The sequence below is a fragment of the Lissotriton vulgaris genome, chromosome 5 (assembly GCF_964263255.1).
Source record: "Lissotriton vulgaris chromosome 5, aLisVul1.2, whole genome shotgun sequence".
NCBI classification, from domain to species: Eukaryota; Metazoa; Chordata; class Amphibia; order Caudata; family Salamandridae; genus Lissotriton; species Lissotriton vulgaris.
In genome coordinates, this window is record NC_141693.1 from 1,377,594,306 (window position 1) to 1,377,615,689 (window position 21,384).

The following is a 21,384-nucleotide window of genomic DNA, read 5'->3' on the forward strand; positions in this document are numbered from 1 at the left end:
ACAATAAATTAACACGCCGAATGATTTTCAGAATAAAGCACCGGTTTGACAAGTGGATAAACTGGCCTGTTATCTGTGCACCTCTGGGTAGACTCGTGAATACGCAATTTGAAGGACAAATTATCGTCCGGTTTTTGTGCATAGAATGATCCATATATTGTCCTCGGTAAATGAGGGGTCCATTTCCCCGAATAATCTAATAAATAAGCTACTTTGTAATTTTCTCGCCTTTACATAGAATTTTTCAAAGTGAAAGCTTTTCTGCCGTACTTCTAAGTACATTAGCGTATTTTTCCAAAGACAGCAGTATCTGGCATCTGACTTTACTTAACGTTCCTGCTGTCTGATATGAAAGCTAATGGGCCAGATCAGGACAAGCTTTGTTGAATTCTATTTAGCCAGATATGGACTGCTGCTTTTCCATCCTAAGCAGCATCCAGGGTCTGCTTTACAGTATTGTAAACTATTCTAATCTACGTCAGCACATTATTTAGCCACTTTAATGAAATCCATCAAGTTGAGCAGTTATGTTTGTACTAGTTGATTCAATGCCCATTAGATTCCCCATGTTAGACTAATGTTCTGATTTGTTGCCTTTGCCTCAAATTGTAAAGCGCTCTGATATCCTTCGGGATCAAGTGCGCGCTATATAAAACTTTATAAAAACTTTATAAAAACTTTATAAAAAAATCCCATTCAGCCTGCCTTTTCTTGACACACACAGATTCCCTGCTCTCTGCTCCCAAAACAGAGAGGGGCCTACAGTGTGAAAGTTGAAGTTCAAACAGGTAAACCGCGTAGCCATAGTTTTGTTTCGTGCTTTGGCTCCCATCAACAAACACATTTTTACTTATTGAAAAATTAAGAGAACCAGTTGGTACACTCACAGCAAAGACAATCTAGCGTTACTTCCACAGTTTTCTGCACTGCACTAAATGAGCACTATTACCGTTTTAAGATGGCTATGCATAGTCAGACTGCGTGAAGAGTGTGTTTTACTACAGATCCGACTGACTCACCAGAGCACTTACTCTGTTGAAGCAAAGCCGCACCCTGCTCTGATTTCACATCATACTGTGCCAAAACTGTAGGAGGCCTAGGAACTATTCTTGTTCACTGCCTTGATTTTGATGCTCGAGCCAAGACAGGGATTTTTCTGGTAGTTTCATCCAAAAATATCTTTGCAAGATGTTCCAATTCCTATCTGAAAGCGATTTACATGTTCAGAGGTAAAGTGCTATTTGCACTCATTTTGATTACTACAGTGCTTTACACGAGGGAAAATTTAAAAAAAACTCTTCACAAAACTGCAGGTTCCACAAGACTGGGCAGTAAGACCGTTTTCAATCCGAATATTTGGTCCAGATTATGAACTGTCATTCTGCCGAAAGAGTCACAATGATTGCTAGTGCATGAGAAACGACCAGGATCGGTTGCAAGCGTGGCAACAAAAGGAGTAGCAACCAGCTACCTTTACATTTTAAAATGTTGGACCACAGACCATATGTACGGCAATGTCTTTAGTCTCCCTGAACAAAGGAACTCTTCCCCAGTTCACATCTACGAGCCTAACAAGGCGATGGCATTCGACTAGGGGTCACGCGTCGTGAAAGACCTCCCACAAGAACTATCAAGTATTTGTAGAGCGCGCTAATCACCCCACTGGGTATCCATTTGCTATGGAATATAACGGAAAGTTTCACTTTGAGATGAACCCTGAATCCCTGGCGATCCAAGAAAGCGTTGACATGAACAACACCTCTTCTTACCACCCGGTTTCAACGTATGCAGCTTTTCCAGGCCCTACAAACCTTTAGGCATCTCTGCACTATCGAAGTATCCAAAATACAGTTTACGTTTCCTGTACAGAGGATTTAGTTCATTGGGGAATCAAACATAAGCCAATGCCAACATAAACATAATGCCAATCACCCACCTTCCTTAATAACTTTACAAATACAGATATACATGGGAAAAGATAAATGCGAAAAAGGTGTTGTGTTGCATGTTTCTTAATATGTAAAGAGTATATCTATCTTAAATACTCCCCTACGTAAGCAGGGGGGATAGCTCTCCTTCCAGACCTTCTAAGAGACAACTCTGGGGCACCAGAGTCTACTGAACCTTTGCGGATTCCATCATTCTTGCACTCTGAGGACCATTTTTTTTTTAAACAATTTTTATTGCAGAACCAATCACAGGATATTCAATCACAGTAGTATCATCATTGTGAAAACCCCCCTCTCGTTTTGAAGATCTCATCAGGTGTACACAGCCGTTCAGCCCATACCCCAGAGGTCGGGCGGCAAAAACTCAAAGCAATGCAATCTTCCCAGTCAGAGGACATTATTTGGCGCATGTGGGTTTCCTTGTCTACTTTTAGTTTTCCCCTTAATTCCCCCTCTCCCTGTAGTGTTTATAACAAAATCCCAACTACACTACCTGAAGAGAATCCCTCCCCACCCCTTAGTCTCTCCCTCCCCCCATGTGTCACCAATCGCTCTCGGTCAGGAATTGAGTGTAAATAACTGCAATCAATGGGCCTTAGGTATCTATCTTGTGTGCGTGGCTGGTGCTGTTGGTGGCCTCGCTTGGTCTATGGCGGCAGTAGTCAGCTCTTCCGGCTCATCTTCCTCCTCTTCTAGTGTGCTATCGCGCAGCGCCTGCACTAAGAGTTCCCATTCCATAGCCGCCTCCAGGGCCCGCTCGTCTTCCCTTTTGCGCGCCAACTGATACCTAATTGTGCTCTCGCTCGCCGCCCATTAAAAAAATTCAGCGAGCCATCTCCGATGTGTCGGGCTCGTTTTCGCCTTCCATCCCCTCGTCAATTCCCGCTTGGCTAAAAGGAGGCCCATATCTATGAATTTGCTCGACATCCTATTTTTGGGTGTGTGTGGAAACCAATGTAGAATGCTGACTGCCGTAGTGTATTGGAGGTCCCTGTCCGCTGCCTCGTTCAAAGTGTCGCCGACGTCTCTCCAGTAGTCCTACAGGTGGGGGCACTCTCTGAGCATGTGAGTCAGACCCGCCCCCAGTGTATTGCAGCGCGGGCAAGCGGCCTCTTCCGCCCCAAAATATTTCTGTATGTTGCCCGGGGTAAGGTAAGCTCTATGGAGCATATAAAAATGGATAAGCTGGAATCGTGCATTCCTCGTGCTCTTCCTAGCCCGTCCCACCAGTCGCATCCAAGTGGTGTCCGGGATCTCTATTTGCAAATCCAATTCCCACTTGGCCTTCAAAGTAGTCAGTGGTTGCTGTGTCTCTCTCAGAATTCTCGAGTACAAGCACGTAACCGCCTTATAGGTGCCCGCCACCATCATGGTGTACTGACAGGCCTGGGCCGTCGGCGGCTCCGCTAATCCCATTCCCCAGTGGCTCTGTATGGCTCGCACTACTGCCGCATGCAACAAGTAGTCGCATCGTGGAAGGTTGAAGCGTTCTTGCAGCGTTTGATATGGGACCAATGCTCCATCCTCGTACAAGTCCCCCACCACCTGCAGCCCTGCCTCTTCCCAGTCCCGCAGGCGTGACCAGTCGCCCCTGTGCGGAAGCGCCGTTACCATACCGAGAGGGATCTCGGGTGCATATGGACATCTAATCCTCGCGCGCTTCGCTGAGCGGTTCCAGCAGAGACGGGGAGTTCTTTCCTCTAAGGACAGGTCTCTCAGTGGTAATCTCTGTCGCAGGGCAATGAAGGCCAGCACATGCCGGGGGACGCCGCTGTGTCTGTCATGTTCCGGCCCGCGGTAGACTCTTGCAATTTCTTGCGTAAAGGTCTGGAGCTTAGCAGCTAAATAATAAAGCTCAAAGTCAGGGACAGCTAGGCCTCCCTCGTCCTTCGGGCGGATTAGGGTGGACAGTGCCACTCTTCGCCTGCCTGCGCCCCATAAATAAGAGATGATCAGTGATCGCAGCAGTCGGAAAGTCGCGGCTTTGACCCAAACAGGCAAGGTCCGGAAATAATATAGCAAGCGGGGCAATGCTATCATTTTTAGCAGCGATATGCGGCCCGTTACCGATAACGGGAGGGTGGCCCAGAAGGACCTATTGCCTTTTAGGGCCCGGATACAGCGTCCAACATTCCCGTCCAGCATGTCCGCTTCTCCATGATACATATATACCCCCAGGTATTCTAGACAGCTGGGCTCCCATCTGAGTAGAGGTCGGAGAGGGGGCTGAATCTCATGTTTACGTAGGGGAAACAGGCAGGTCTTTGCCCAGTTAACCCTCAGGCCAGATATCTCTCCAAAGCGCCCCAGGAGTCTTTCGGCTCCTGACAGTGCCTCATCGGGATCTTCCAAGAAGAGCAGGAGATCATCCGCGTACAGCGATATAAAATGGTGTGTTCCATTATGAGCCAGACCTCCGTAGTAGGCGCCCCTCCTGGCCATTGCCGCCAGGGGCTCCACCGCTAGGGCAAACAGCAGCGGAGAAAGTGCGCAGCCCTGCCTGGTGCCGCGAAGCACGTCAAATTGGTCCGATACCAAGGTACCCACCCTCACTCTTGCCTTCGCCTCAGCGTATAATACTTTCGTCCATTGTATGTAGCCTTCACCGAGCCCGAAGCATCGCAGTACTCTATAGAGGTAATCCCATTCCAGGCTATCAAAAGCCTTCTCTATATCCACCGCCAGTACCAGGGGGGCCCTTGCCTCCGGCGGTGGGCTAGACAACAGGCGGGTCAATCTCCTAATGTTATGGCTGGTACTGCGCTTTGGGATAAACCCGGATTGGTCTCTATGGACTAGTGTCTGCATATGCTGTAGTAACCTGTTTGCTAGTATCGTACTCAGGATTTTGTAATCGGTGGTCAGCATTGATAGCGGCCGGTAGGATGCCGTGTCAGTATTCTCTCTCCGCAGTTTCAGTAGGGGGATCATCAAAGCTTCGCGCATCGAACTTGGTAGCCGTCCCTTAAGCTTGGCCTCAGCGTAGATAATTTGTAGTCGTGGGCCTAGTTGATCTAGGTAACGCCCATAAAACTCAATTGGTAATCCGTCTAGGCCTGGGGTCTTATTCCGGGCCATCTTCTTTATCGCTCCCTTGATTTCCATTAAGTCTATCGGGCCTCCCAAGGCTTTCGCCTGGTCCTGGTCCAATTGTGGTAGCTGCAGGTCCTCTAGGAAGGCCGCTATATCTCGATCTTTATCACCGAGTGCGCTTCTATATAATTGTTCGTAGTAGGTCCTGAAACTGCTCAGGATCGCCAATTGCGTGGCATGCACGCCGCCTTCCTTGTCTGATATGGCCAGAATCAGGTGGCTACGTCTGGCGGGGTTGGCAAGCCAAGCCAGCAGGGTCCCTGCCTTGTCCCCTTCAGCATGCGTCCTCACCAGATATGTCCTGTAATCATAGCTGCGAAGGCGTTCTAGTTCTATCGCCATCGCCTCTCTCGCCGCACAGAGGTCTCCTTGGAGGTCCGGTCGTTCTGGGCGCGATCGCTCAATCTCGCGCAGATTGCGTTCCGCCCTGTCCAAGTCGTCCAGCAACGTCTTGCGGGCGCCCGCAAATTTCCCGATACAATGCCCGCGGATTACGACCTTAAGGGCGTCCCACTCTATGGCTCTAGAGTTGGTAGATCCTTCGTTCTCCGCAAAATATAGCTCAATCCTCTCCCCTTATGCCTCACGGAACGGCAGGTCATCTAAAGTGTCTGGACGGAGCTGCCACGTCGGGACCTTGGAGATTTCAGTCATCCAGTCGAGCGATAGCAACAGGGGATTGTGGTCCGAGATCGTGCGCGCTAAGTTTTCAGTGCGGGCGATTGCAGGGAGCACAAGCGGAGAGCACAAGAAGGCGTCGATACGAACGTGGAGGTCATGGAGGCTAGAGTGGAATGAATAGTCCCGTTCGATAGGGTGTTGCGTGCGCCAAGCATCTGTTAATCCCCACTGTCCCTGCCAATCTAGCCTGCATTTCGCCAGTCTGCGTACTGGGGATGAGTGTAAAGGTGGGTGCGATCTGTCTAGGTCAACGTCTAGCACTGAGTTAAGGTCACCCCCCAGTAGAATAGGGCCTGCGAGGTAACTAGCTAGTTCCCCGGAGAGCCGCGCATAATATGCAGCCTGGTCCACATTAGGTGCGTACGCGCTGCAAAGCACTATGTGGCGCCCTCTAAGGGTTCCCTCCACCGCCCCGAACATCCCCTCTGGATCCACCACTTGACGTGTAGCTTGGAATGGGGTACCCGCTCTTATCCAAATCAAGGCTCCCCTAGCGAAGGCTGAGTATGTTGTATGAAACAAGTGACCCCTCCATCTATGCTGCAGCGCTATTCCCTCCTGTTTCGTTAAGTGTGTCTCTTGCAGCAGCGCTATGTGAACCCCCCTGCGAACCAGGTAGGCGTGTCGTCTGGACATAGTGTGCAGCCCCCTCACATTCCAGGTTACACACTTTAACAGTCCCGTATTAGCCATTGTCCCATGCAGTATGGTATAGTTCACAACGTCCGTACACCTGATCACTCATGATGACACAATCCCTCCTCCCCATAAGCTGAGGACCATTACATATTTTTCCTCAACAAACTTTCATCCAGGGTCACAGACAGAAAACAGTGCACATCTTCTGAGCTAAGCTTTGAGCCCCGGCACTTATTGTTTTACAAAGTAAGCACTGTATCCCGCAGTATTTGGCAATAGTTGAAATTGCCAAATGAAGATGAACGCTGCAGGCTACAGCAAAAAGATTCCATTCCACAACTTTTTGTGTATATGTAATCTTGTGTAGGCTCTCAACATTTACCCACCCAATGAACAGTGCTCCAGTTAAGAATCTTTAGGAAAATCTTATGATGGCACCACCGTTGGGAGTCTTGTGCTTTTGTAAACCTGAAGTGTACTTGCCTGTGTAACCAATTCATGTCATGGAGGGTGTATCCAAATTGAAAATCTGCCTTAAGACCCTTAACGTGGCACTGTAAGTGTGGAAATGCATCATCCTTTCAGATTTTTATTAAGCAAAAGTTTGGAGTGATATTTGGTGCTGCACACATGCACGGTCTGGTTTCTAGCGCACATAGCCATGGCTGCAGCGCACAGAGACCCTACACAGCCGCACACAGAGGAAAAAAATTAGAGGGAAAATTACTCAGCACCACCACAGCGTCACTCAGCACCACCACAGCGTCACTCAGAACCACCACAGCATCGCTCAGCACCACCACAGAGTCGCTCAGTACCACCACAGCGTCGCTCATTACCACCACAGCGTCGCTCAGCACCACCACAGCATCGCTCAGCACCACCACAGAGTCGCTCAGTACCACCACAGCGTCGCTCATTACCACCACAGCGTCGCTCAGCACCACCACAGCATCGCTCAGCACCACCACATCGTCGCTCAGCACCACCACAGCGTCACTCAGCACCACCACAGCATCGCTCAGCACCACCACAGAGTCGCTCAGTACCACCACAGCGTCGCTCATTACCACCACAGCGTCGCTCAGCACCACCACAGCATCGCTCAGCACCACCACAGCGTCGCTCAGCACCACCACAGCGTCGCTCAGCACCACCACAGCGTCGCTCAGCACCACCACAGCGTCGCTCAGCACCACCACAGCGTCGCTCAGCACCACCACAGCTTCGCTCAGCACCACCACAGCATCGCTCAGCACCACCACAGCTTCGCTCAGCACCACCACAGCATCGCTCAGCACCACCACAGCATTGCTCAGCACCACCACAGCATCGCTCAGCACCACCACAGCATCGCTCAGCACCATCACTCAGCACCACCCCAGCATCGCTCAGCACCACCACAGCATCGCTCAGCACCACCACAGCATTGCTCAGCACCACCACAGCATCACTCAGCATCACCACCACTCGGCACCATCACTCGGCACCACCACAGCATCGCTCGGCACCACCACAGCATCGCTCAGCACCACCACAGCATCGCTCAGCACCACCACAGCATCGCTCAGCAGTACCACCACTCGGCACATCACTCGGCACCACCACAGCACCACCACAGCATCACTCAGCACCACCACAGCACCACAACAGCATCACTCGGCACCACCACACCAACACTCTGCACCACCACAGCACCACCACAGCCCCACCACAACACCACCACAGCACCACCACAGCACCACCACTCGGCACCACCACAGCACCACCACAGCATCACCACAGCATCAATCTGTGCAGCCATTTAACAACTGGTTCAAATATGTTCTCTCAATGTTTCAAGCTTTATTACAAATGTCACAAAAAGATGTTATTATTTCACTTCTGTTCTTGGATTTTCATCACAATAAAATACACTGAACATAATCTTCACCAAAGTTATTTACAAAAGTTTAAGCTATTGCCATTTTATAAATTACAATCCCTTTTATTTAAGTATTAATTATTTTCAAAAATTAAAAGCCATTGTTATTTGTAATTTCAATACATCTAAGTCACGTAAATACAAAACATGTTGCATTACAAATGCTATAGGTGTCACATTTGCGAAAGTTATAACTATTAGCATTGTAAGTGACAAAGCTATTAATTTAGCCATTTTCAAAATCAACACACAAATAAAAAAATTGTAATTTACAAGACCAATAGCTCAAAATTTTCATAATGCGAGACCTATTGCATTGCAAATGCTTGTTTAATATAGGTTTCTCCCCTGCTGCTCAAACCAACCAAATAAGTAGAAGCTATTCTGTTTCAAGGAAAGCAAGCAAGATCATTTCTGTCTTTCACTCTGCTCCACTCCTGGCTTAAATGCAATGGCTTGGTCACAGCAGGTCAGCATCCAATCTAGCTGCCTGTCCTGTATGATGTGATCAGACATAAGCACGTTTGTATCCCACATAAGTCAACCGCCAGAGGCAAGACAATAATGTAAAGTGCATATGTTCTATGACTTGCTTCTTTTCACTGCCCCTTAGGGCGAAACAAATTGATGAGCAACACTCTAGTTATATTACAGCACTAAAACTTCAACATTGAATCAAACTCTATAGTCCAACGTGCTTCTTGTTTGCCAATGCGAAATTGTCAGGGGGTGTGAGGCGCTACTGCAATTTAGTACTGTACAATGCATTGTTCTGGCCTTCCCTGGCCGGATTTGTTGTCCCTGATTTATTACATTTTTCTTGTTTTTTTGTGCAGAGAACCAGGAGGACATCCTAATACTTTTCGTTGTGATAATGCCTCTTGGCTGATATTTGATAGTTTCAATTTAGAACTAAACTAAACTACTGCTGAAACGCTGTATTGTGTATTTTTTTTTTAATACATTTTTAGGTTTCATTTGAAGGCTACTTTAGCTATCTCACGTGCTTCATGTTTTATTAAATAAAAAAAAAGATATAAAACATATATACACCTACGTTTACCTCATTTGGATAAGTGACCTTAATCATTTGGTTCATTAAACTATTATGAATCATGGCATACAACATAGAGCAATCTGCCAACCAATTTCATCCCAGAAGTCATTGCACACTTGCTATGCTCTACTGGCTTTGCCAGTGTTTTGTTTAATTAAATGTATGTGATTTTTTTATTTTTTTATTTTAGTTCCGGCAATGTCCATATTAGTCTTTCGTTTAAATATCTGAATTGGTTTCTACAGTTGCATCCCAAAGTACTCGGTGGGTCTTTAGTGTCAAATAACTGGCGTATTAATTGTATTACGGTTACACATTTCTACATTCCGACTTCTAGTCTTATTTCACCTCTGTGTTTTGTCCCACTGGCTTTTACTTTGAATAGACAATGTCTTTCTTTTTTTTGATCAAGAGTGTGAAACTGGTTTGCTTGACATTACATTGATTTTGAGTTTTGCGTTTGTTTCTATAGAATGACTCAATTGTTCATTGTGTTTCTGACAAGCCAGTCTTGTGACTTGTTGCTAGAAGCAGCCAACTACTAAGTGTGAAGCTAACCTATAATTTGCCTGGCAGGATTGGGAAATTTGTTTATGGGTTTTTCAATCCAACCTCGTTTCCTTCAATTCTTGTGCATTGCATTTTAACACTAACACCGCAAGTGCTGAGGATCCACCCCCGCCAGTGCAGATGGACCTTTCATATTTGATGGACGTTTCTGCTTAAACCTTCCTACATTTTATTTCATGAGGATATAAAGCCTAATTTGTTCATTTTCAAATTTGTGTCATTCCCTCCTCACTCCCTGTTTCCAATGTAGGGGTTTCTAAAGGTTACCTGGGGTTTACAGATTTCCATTGAGGAGAATTCAAGACCTAGTCCAAATGTAGCAATTTATTTTTTCTTTTTCTAAATTGGGGAGAAAGCTGTGAAAATATTTTTTTCCCCTTTAAAACAACGCCAACAAAAAGTTTGCAGTGCTAAGATCACCCTATTTTTAGCTTTATGTAACAGAGCTGTGGGAAACATAAAAAAGCTTTTGAGTTTTATGAGTGAATATTTCCTATTTTTGCAATTTCTATGTGAAAGAAGAGAAACAATTGGCTTTACCAATGAAGTTGTACATTCTTGAAAAGCAGACAAAAGGCTGAATTAAACAAAGTGGGCCAATGTTGTAGATTGAGCATGGATTTTCAAAATAAAAGTAATCGTTGAAATCAAAAATGGATATGTAAGGAAGAATATAAATAGATAATGTGCAGCTTTTGGGGATCAGGACTCCATCCAGCAGCAGGGCACAAGTAGGTCCAGTTGAATTGGCCAGTTGGGCTGTTGCAGGGCCGGTCTCTGAAGCATATGTCATGCCCCTGTAGCTCTGAAAAGGGGGCTAGTCCGCTAGCCCTTGGAGTCACTTTGGTGGTTCTTGGTTCAAAGAGAAAGTCCAGTCATCCTTCCTCAGGCAGTGGCAGTCCTTCTTGCAGCAGAGCAGTCCTCCTTCGGAGTCTTCCACAGGTCCAGATGTGAACTGAAGAGTGGACTTGAGGGGTCCCATGTTCATACCTGGTTCTAGCTTTGAAATGGGAGAAGCATCTGGAGTTTTCCCCTCACAGGGGTGTTTAGAAATTCTGCCACGCTGCCTTGACCTTTGGACATACTGTATCATGCAGGGGTCTGCCTGGTGCAGGGTTCCATCTCTCAGTCTCTGACAGAGCAGGGAGCACCTTCAGGTCATAAGTGGCCTCAACTGGGTCAGTTTTGGGGGTGCTTTGTATTTATAGAGCTGGCAACCCCTGATCCTCTGGCCCCCACCCCCACTAAGGACTGTCTCTACCATCTGCCCCGCCATCTGGGCCTTCATACTCTCCTGTTGGTAGTAGTACCCCCAGAAACCAGAGCTTTCAAAGCACCCAGCTGACATGACAGTAATTAATTTACAAGATTGCAGTAAATGGGCATCTGATGGCTAACTATGACCCTCCTCTGGGCCATTCCCCAACCCATTCCAGGGACAACAGGGCAGAATAAGTTCTGCCCATGGCATGAGTTACACTACATACCTGCCTGGTGCTCTGCTGAAACAAATCGTTCCACCACCACCATGGTCTGGCACGGGTATCCCTTAGGACAGGTACTGATATCCCAATAATGGTTTCCTGATGGAATTGACAACTCCACTCTGCAATCACATGTTTACCCCTGAAATTGACCTCCCATTTAAGGGACATCAGAAAATACACTACCCTCTGCTCCTGGGAACTACCTACCCCCAGGCCTCACTGGCCACTCCTGTAGAGGTTCCCACCAGTGAGTGGTTGATTGGAACAGACAGTCACCCTACTTGTGAACACACTGGGAACACTCACAGCAACGGCGTTGGAAATGGAGCACCTGTTAGAACTGGGGGTCTCTAGTTGGCAGAGGTAGGTACCACTGTCCAAATAGGGACCCTTGCTTCTAATCAGGGTAAGGAGGAACCACTCTTTAGGTGACCTCTGCTCACCCCCTTGGTAGCTTGGCTTGGCACAAGCAGTCGGGCTGATCCAAAAGCAATGTGTAAAGTATTCGTACAAACACTCACAGTAACAAAGGCACGATGCGATGATCTGTAGGGGCTGCGACTATCTCCTGGGCGACGATGAGTGATCCACCAGCGGTCTTTCCCTCGCAGCTCCTCGAAGCGATGGCTCTGCGACGATGTTCGCAGCGACGTGAGGTGATCCGCAAGCAGGCGGGGCGGCGATCTCACCCAGCGATGACAGGCTCTGCGACGATGCTCGCAGCGATGGTGATCTTCCGGCAAACTAAGGATGCAATGTCTCCAGCAGCGGCAACAGGCGCTGCAACGATCTCGGCCTTCGTAGCAACAGGGATTTCCTTGCGCTTTCGGGGATACGCTCCGCAAGCGAGCGATGCAGTAACTTTTCGGTAGCAAAGTCTTTCAAATCTTGGTTTCCAGCTTCCCAGCACAGGTAGAACTTCCAGAGGCACCACAACTGGCCCAAGCACTCTAGGAAGGACAGAGCTCTCTCAGCAGAGCTCAGGGAAGCTGGGGGTGAAGTCCTTTTGTTCCTGGGACTTCAAAACAGGGAGCCAGCTCACAACAGGCCCTTGGAGATTCCTTCAAGTAAGGGGACAACGCAACAACAAAGTCCTTCCCCTCTCCTAGGCAGCAAAGCAACTGCAGGTCAGTCCAGCATCACACAGCAGGGCATTCCTTCTTCAGTCGTCCAGCTTTCTCCTTGGAAGAGGTTCCTTCTTGTTTCCAGGATGATCTAATTTTCTGTAGTCAAGGGTCCTGTACTTATACCCCTAAAAGTCTTTGATTCCTTTGTGCAGCAGGGCTCTGAGCCCAGTCTGAACCAGTTCTGGGTGTTCCTTGAGCATTTTGTTTTCCGGCCTCCTTTCCTTTCAGGGAGAGGGGCGGGGTCGTCAGCCGCCCAGCAGGAGGTGGAGCCAAAATTGTGGAAGGCCGGTTCATCCCTATTCAGGCCCAGGTGCTATCCCCTCCCACCACTCGAGATGCAGTCATTCAGCCTAGGGCTGACCCAGCCAGCCTCCTGGGGGCTCCCAGCCCCTGTCACTCTCAAACCAGGCAGCCAATTCACAAATAGGCCAAGGCACACAGAAGGGTCAGACAAGAGAACAGCAACTTTCTAAAAGTGCTGTTCTCAAACACAGGATTTAAAAACAACCTTTCCTAAAAGATGTGTTATTAAATCCTGAGTTCAGGGATACCAGACTTTTATGTCCTATCTTGCTCCTATAGGAAGATATGCTGGTAGCCACTGTAGCCAGCATCCCCCATGATAGCCTATAGGGCAAGATAGCCTTACAATAGTGAAAAACGAAATGGCTGTAATTCACTACCAGAGCATGTCACCTGCACATGTACATGCTCTACCTTTCACATACGCTGCACCCTGCCCAAGGGGGTACCTTGGGCCTTCCATAGGGGTGACCAATGTGTACAGAAAGGAAGGGTTAGGCCTGGCCTGTGGGGACACTGACCAGGAGGACATGGCAGTTCAGATTTCACACAGGCACTGTGGTGGCAGGCCTTAGACTCCATTTTAGGGCTACTCATGTGGGTGGCACAATCAGTGCTGCAGGCCCACTAGTAATTGTTACCACCAGCCCTGGCACACTCAGTGCACTTTACTAGGGACTTCTTGGTGACACAGATATGCCAATCATGGATAACCAATCCCAATATCAATTTACACAGTGAGCACTTGCACTTTGACACTGAACAGCAGTGGCAAAGTGCCCAAAGCATCTAAACCAGCAAAAACGAAATCCAGCACAGCATCAAAAATACAGGAGGTGGAGGCAAAAAAATAGGTGGAAACCACGCCAAAGATGCCAGGTCTAACAGCACCCTATACCACTGCCCACAAGAACTTCCTCCCGTTTATTTTGGAAGAGGCATGGAACCACCATTCTCACGTCTACCCCAGAACCTTACTCTGGCACTTGTCTGTCCCTCCCTGGACCTCCCCATCACTCTGCTGTGGGAAATCCTGAACCACCCTCCTTTGGGTCCCTTCCAGGTACCTTCTTAGACACTGGTACCAATCCAGAAGTCGGCTTCCCTCGCAAACTGACTGGGTCAGTGAGCTTAATATCAACCAGGTGTTGGCAAAGGTCTGTAAAATTGTTACTGGGCATGTGTTTGCTTAGAATCCTATTGTAGATCTCAATATAATGATTATTCCCTCCCCACCATGGGGATGTTTCCAGAGTCTTCCCTCAATCATCTTCTCGAACCGCATGAGTCCTTGGTGGTATCTCATAAGTCAAAAATAATTTGCTTGCGTTATGTTATCCCCCACCACTTAGCAAGGCTCCAGATCTTTTGGAATGTGGACTGTATTGTCCCCAATGGACACTGCTTTCACTGCCACAAATGTTTCTGGACCCTGTGCTTTGAGGTCTAGCTCCCTAAGACTCACTTCATGAGTCAACAAGATTGCTTTTTGTCAAAACAACCCCCCCCCCACCTTAATCTCCTCAACGCCCTGCGCTGTAGCCTGTTGACTGTTACACAGACCGAGATCAGTGGATTACTGCTTTGGTATCGGTCTTAAAGATGGGGAATCAGCGGTAGAAGTATACATCAGAAGAGCAAGTGAGCCTGTTGAACGCTGGGTTGCTCTCCCCTCTTCCACCTCCCCATTCTGTTGCATCTACTCTTCCTTTAAAAAATTCAGAATAAGAGATCTACACACTGGCACAATTATGTTTTGGACTCTTTCTGTTCAGCGTATGTGCCCTCTGGAGAAAACTGCCTAATGCTTGCCTGGGTGGCACGTATATGCTGCCCCAGCCGTCTCTTTCGGAGTGGAGTCAACACAGTACCTCATGACGTGATCTACTGGCCCACCGGGGCTTACCTGGACATTCTTCAGAATGCAGTCTGGCACTTGGAGATATTCTAAAGTTGAGGAATCTGCAGTTAGACTAACTAGAAAGAGCATTACTGAAGTTACAGTAGGTAACTTGTTCTTCAAGTTAATATGCATTTCACTTTGTGATTTACAGAACACAACTTCCTTTCGTTTGAGGTACCAATAAAAACATTTCGCACACAAGTGCAATCCGAACCAAAGGGGTATTTATTGGAAATGTTGACAGTATATGAAGGCTTTTCTCAGAGTTATGTAGCGGCTCGTAGGGCAAGCTGTATTTTTCTGCTGAACAGTACTGAAGTTCTACAGCTATATTGGTGAACGGGAGCACAGTTTAACTTCTCAACTGTAGAAAAACAAGCCTCAATGCCTTATTTCTAAGCATGTAACATGTTTAAGGATGGAATGAGACTTAAAGCCACCTTAAACGTGTTCCGCTTTTCAAGTAAGCTGCAGGTGTTCATGCTGTTATGGTCTGTTTTCCTTCTTTCCGATACTCCAGACTTGTGGTCAAAGGGCTGTTTTTTAATTTTGATGAACTCTTTGATGAGAAAGGTTGTTTACCTGTAAAATACTTTTTCTACCATGAGTACCTTCTTTAGGTTTATAAACAACCCACCCTGTACCATGACAGAATTATTGGGACTGAGTACTGTCTGCTTATTTCAGTTGCTTATCTAAATAAGATTGTGGAGACCGCAGTCATTCTTGGGTGCTTTCCATTTTCCTATTCCTATTGAATAGAAGAAAGTAACATTTGCAGAATCCTTTTTAATTTTTTTTATTTAACTTAACTGGTTACGTGTGTGAAGCAACAAATGTTGCTTCACATAGTCATGGTTTATGGCTAGCCTGGTTTGTTTCTTTCTCTTGAGATAACTTACCCGATCAAAGCAATTCTTACAATAATTTAATAAAGATACACATTTTGAACATACTGTGTGTCTGATGCAAGCCTCTGCCTTTCAGCTTTGCTTGGTAGAGTAGAATTGTGAATACTGGAAGATTAGTAATCCCTTCTCCTCTGAACCCAGCCTCTGAGACTAGACCTGGACTAAAAAAATCCCCAACGATACAATTCTCAAGACGGGCAGAGTGTACAGAAGTGGCACCGCAAGACTAAGGATAGCATTTGGTGAAGGAGGTGGTAAGTGAGAACATCACACAATGAACCGGCCAAGGCAATTGCGAGACTCTCAAAATGGTGGCAGTTCAGTAAACCCCAGACACAGAACTGTTATCACAGAACATCGCTTATACGAGGTGAGAAAAACAAACTCTGCGCTTATGACCAGCAATATTATTCTTGGGGACAAATCGCCACAAAGGAAAGCCAGTTCAGCCTCTACCACAGTATTTTAACTTTTTTAGCACACACTCTAAAATAGCCATTTAAGGCTACCAAAGGGAATTCTGATTGGGCGGAGGACCGTAAAAACCTTTACCCTGATTCGCTGAGACAGTCTGATACATAAGTCGATAATAGGTCTAAAGATTATAGGACCTATCTCTACTGCATCTCCCACAAATCCCTACCATGGAGGAATAACCGTTGTTCTCTGTGCTACATGACTACACCCAGTCTGGGAGGTCCATCACAGCACCTCTCGCATACACAGATCCTTGGTTGCAGAATTCCACATAGGCAGATCAAAGTGCCAAATTAAGTGCTAAAAGACACTATTTAAACTAAAACCATACTTAAAGCAGTGATAGAGCTGGGAAATTTTTTCACTTCCGTTTTTTTTTGTTCTATAGTTTTGATTTCCTGGCCGCAGGCTCTGTAGTTCAAGGAATGGATCACAGACCACCAGCTTCTTGTTAGACCTACCATTTTGGGATTTATGTCACAAATTAGGTTTGCCTTCTAAAAATCCTTCTTTCTGCTTATTGAGAAGTCAACCTAGTTAGTATTCTAATACGATTTGTCACTTCCATTTGTAGAGTTAAAGATGAAGAATATGTGTGCGTTTGTTTGAGCAAAGCTGGCTAAATGTTTAATCCATAATTGATTTACATGGGCCAAGATTTACAGGTTAGATATGGGGAAAATCTGCACAAGTATTACTCAAAATTGACTACTTTACATAGTGGTTATTGTAAAAACGGTTTTCTAGTTGTGACTCAATTTGGTTTTGGCAGCGGTGAGATTGTGGGTGGAAGAATGAAATTACAAAAATGAATACTCGCAAATCCTAGCTTTCAAGTCCACCAGGCTGAAATGTGCAACTGTATGTTAATTGACAGGAATGTGCTATTGTAATATATATTGTAATTTGAAATGGGTTTAGCTATGTAATGTTTAGATCTTACTGGGTATCCATTTCAAAATAGTGGTCCAAAGTCTTCTGCCTGTTATTTCCACATTGAGCCACTGTTAAAGGAAGGTTTATGCTAGTTGAATCCTGCTTTGTTAAAGAGTGGATGCTGGCATCACATGAGATGTATCACCCACGTTTTTTTTAACGTCCCTAGCTTTTGACTAGGTTTGCTCTATGCAAATACTACCTACATTAATAACATTATGCTGAAACAGGGACAGTAGCAGCTAGAGCGATTGGCCTGTCATTACAGGGAGCGCAGGGTATAAGTAGGGCACTCAGGAAGTGGAAGAACTCGATAAGGGAATGTTAAGTTAGTTGAGTAACTGGTTCAATATATTGTCTTTTCTAACAGTTGAAAAGTTTTGAACAAAATAACCAGGGGGCATATTACCAAGCAATAGCGATAATTATCGCTATATTGCTTGGTTAGAGACAAAAATTTAGCGCTGCGCTGCGGCGATTTTTACCGCAAATAAACCTTGGTATTACCAAGGTTTATCGCAAATGCGATAAAAATCGCCGCAATGCATGAATATCGCTGAAAAGTCAGCGATATTCATGCATTACCGAGCTAATGCTCTTAGCCATGTTATCCACCTCCCATTGGATAACATGGCTAAGAACTGCTCAGGGCAGGTGTTAGCTTTTGGAGATATTCGCGCTTAGGTCGAATATCTCCAAAAGTTGGTAATAGGAGATAGCGATGTTAGCGACTGTTTTCAGTCTCTAACATCTTGGCATGCCCACTTTGCATATCATTAGTGATAAATATCACTGACATGCAAAGTGGGGCCCAAGATGGTCGCTATCTCCTACTAGCTGTCGCTAACTGGTGTTAGAGACAGCTATGTATAAGCATTTATATAGCGCACTACTTACCCAGAGGGTCCCAAGGCGCTTCGACCGCTGCGAAACCCTTCCTGGCTTCCCTGAGAGATGGTCCCTTAATGGGTATCTCCAGGGTGAGACCAGGCATCCCCGGCGGTCTGGTGGGGCCGTTAGTGAAGATGAGGCAAGCTAATGCCCAGAGTTGCCGAGTGTGATCGCTGATCAGAGTGGGCACCGAGGCGAGAGAATTATCGAGTCCGCAGACCCTGGTCCAGAAACCTGCCGCGCCGGGAATCGAACCCTGGTCCCGGGCCGTCCTCTGCTCTCGGGTATGCCGCCTCTAACCAGTGAGCCACACTACTTCACCCTAGGTAGCTAGGTAATAGGGAGATAATTTTATCTCCGCTTTCTTGGCTTTTAAAGCCAAAAAAGCGGAGATAATCCCCTTCGATAATATGCCCCCAGGACATTTAAATTCTAGAATGGTTTTTGACCATGGAGCGTTCTTCCTTCACACGTATGCTTTATAGTCGAAGATCATGGCTTTGTGAAGCTATTCATCCTATTCTACGGTAGTACTAACACGAGTAGAGAATGATTTGAATATAATATCCTTTTTAGGTCAAGTATACAACTTTTTCTTGCTAACGTGTATAATCGTTTTCCTTTGCAGATCCTTGAACAACCACATAACTTTTACCGGCATTTCTGAAGATGGCCCCAGCAGTCGGGGCCCCAGTTGGATATACCCCACCAGAAGGTGGTTGGGGTTGGGCCGTGGTAGTTGGTGCTTTCATCTCAATTGGCTTCTCCTATGCCTTTGCAAAGTCAATCACGGTCTTCTATAAAGATATAGAGGTTATCTTTGGAGCAACGAGTAGTGAAGTATCATGGATTTCATCTATTATGTTGGCTGTAATGTACGGAGGCGGTAAGCTGTTCAAACTTGTTTTTTTACTGAGCACAGTGAAATGAAAACCCAGTTAAACTAATGGAAATGTAGACATGGTAGAATATATTACACTGCACTGCAACTGTTTCTAACATGTTAATAAATATAGGTGGTCTATACCATCTTCCCATGTACAGTACTTTACATAATACTGCTTCTCATAGGGTTATTCTCTTCTGCATTTCCCAGCTTTGTCAGTGAATTGTCTTAGCAGTTTGAGAAGTTAATGATGCGGGAATTGTATGCAGGTGTTTTTCAAATCTATATTTAAAATCGTATATTCCAAGATTGGTCCATCACAGTTGGAAGAAGTAGGTTTGCAGAACCTGATTTCTCCAATTTTGAATATATTTACCATCACCCTTTACCTTCATACTAGGATACCAAAGGGCATGCTAGTTTGAAGTGTTTAGTTGTATATCACGTTCACATAGGATCTCGGTGCACTTTAATCATAGACCTGTGGGGCAAAATAATGCTTTGGATTCTTTTAATTCAGAATAAAAGTCCTTCAAGAATGGTTATGGAAATAATGAATGATTTTGAACAAAATACATGTACTAGTCACTCCTTAGTCTTCTTCATATTCCCATTTGCCTTTCCTGACTGTTGCAGTCATTACGTTTGGCAAACTGTGGCTTTGAAACATTGGTCTTGTGAACTGACCTACTTATTGAGAGGATATGCCTTTATGCACACACATCGTTTCAATGCTGTGCTGTCTGTCTCTGGGCATGGCATCAGGATGTGCTTTGTACGTTTTGAGTGCTATTGTATTAGCCCACGGTCGCTGGTAAATGTGCTCGAGATTTGCATCCTGACTGCAAATTGTTTAACAATTTGAGCTGTTAAAAATTATTTATATAAAATCATATATGCAATTACGTGCCAGACCCTATTCCAGTGGGGTAGCAAAATAGGAGAATTGTTTGAGCATCAGTAGTAGAACTAGGTAAGCTAAAAATGACATTTTAAAGTGGTAAGGGGACATTTTGGAAACCTGATCGATAAGGGGTGATAATTTAAGTTGGTTGATCTGAAATATACCGTTTATATTTAGGACTACAACAAAGATTTATTCTTGAATTATTTTGCGAACAAGCTTTAGGTAATAAGTATTTGTTGAAAATGTAGGATTTCTTGCTTTCTGATACATATGCTCTACAAGTAAGCTTGTGTTCCTCTTTGTCCTCTAGGGCCCATAAGCAGTATTCTGGTGAACAAATATGGAAGTCGGCCAATCATGATTGCTGGCGGGTGTCTTTCCGGTTGTGGGCTAATTGCATCATCTTTCTGTAACACTGTGACAGAACTCTATTTCTGCATAGGAGTGATTGGAGGTAAATTTGTCATAAATCCTTAATATGGAAATGTAATTCAGCAACTCCTTGTGTACTTCTGAATTTAATGTTTAACGATGGATTTAATTTTGCAATACATATAAATGGGGAAGCCGGTGATTGGGTACCATGGATTTTCTAAAATGTCTGCTTTCAATCGTAATTAAATCTTCAAAACCAGCCATCTAGATTCTGCCTAGAGTAAGGTACAAAGCTACATTTGTCCAAAGATGGTGAAATCATTAAATGCACCATCTTTGGACAATACTAATGTTTGTGTTCGTAAGCCCCAACCTCAGTTTTACCAAACATTTACCCTTAATGTGCAATGGCGATTCCTACTAACAAGGTTTAGACTGGAGATTTTTGCTTGCCTTCCCTAAACAAGGGGGTTGGTGTGAGAGGCTGCCCCCTTTTCCATGTAATAACAGGGATAGCCAAAGCACTATACATGTGGTCCTTTTTTGCTCCTTATATCAAGAGCCAAGACTCCGGTTTATTAAACCAATCTTGAAGGGGAGGCAACCTTGCACCTATAAGGAAGGGTATGATTATCTGTCAGCACTATCCTCTGTAGAAACCTGCTGTGCCATGCTAAATTTTATCAAAGTTTCGTTAAAGATCAGGAAGGCCTATGGTCAGCATCACATTGTACAGAATATCCTCTGGTGAAAATGATGTATTATATATTTTTATAACAGTCATTATTCTGTCTTTTATAAATTTCGGAAAACTGTGTATTTAAAAAAACTTTTCTTGTTTTATGAGGTACGATGAATTGTATGTTCAGTACTTTTATGATTTATTTTATGAATCGAATAAAGTTTTTGAAATGAAATGGGTAAGCTGGTGATTGGGTACCATGGATTTTCTAAAATGTCTGCTTTCAATCGTAATTAAATCTTCAAAACCAGCCATCTAGATTCTGCCTAGAGTAAGGTACAAAGCTACACTGGCCGAAATTATTAGTAATTTTATGCCAAAATACCAACTGCTAGTGAACTGGCCCTTGATGAAAAAGTTAATATGCTACTGTGTTCACACAAAAGATAGTTTTCCTTTTCAGAGTTTTTATATTGTGTTGAGCAATTTGTCTATAAATGCTCTGCATGTCGTGGCTATAAATTTGGTTTAATATTTGAACTGGTTTACTATGTAACTTCAGATGGTTGGTTGGAATACAGTGGCC

The 21,384-nt window shown here is 45.3% G+C and overlaps 2 protein-coding genes across 3 annotated transcripts in view; one reads left to right on the top strand and one right to left on the bottom strand.

The window, feature by feature from the left end:
- LOC147712627 (uncharacterized) overlaps positions 1 to 7,729 on the bottom strand; it is a 65,158-nt gene extending 57,429 nt beyond the window's left edge. The window contains exons 1-2 of the mRNA XM_086919671.1: positions 7,097 to 7,729; positions 5,671 to 5,678 (exon numbers count right to left, since the gene is read on the bottom strand). Coding sequence (XP_086775797.1) covers positions 5,671 to 5,678; positions 7,097 to 7,729 — 641 coding nt within the window. The remainder of the gene's footprint in view (positions 1 to 5,670; positions 5,679 to 7,096) is intronic.
- Positions 1 to 21,384, top strand: part of LOC147712626 (monocarboxylate transporter 1-like) — a 277,171-nt gene that overhangs the window by 219,453 nt on the left and 36,334 nt on the right. For both annotated transcript variants that reach the window (XM_086923330.1, XM_086923329.1), the window contains exons 2-3: positions 18,577 to 18,834; positions 20,052 to 20,195. In XM_086923330.1, the coding sequence (XP_086779456.1) occupies positions 18,618 to 18,834; positions 20,052 to 20,195 (361 nt within the window). In that variant the 5' untranslated portion in view covers positions 18,577 to 18,617. The remainder of the gene's footprint in view (positions 1 to 18,576; positions 18,835 to 20,051; positions 20,196 to 21,384) is intronic.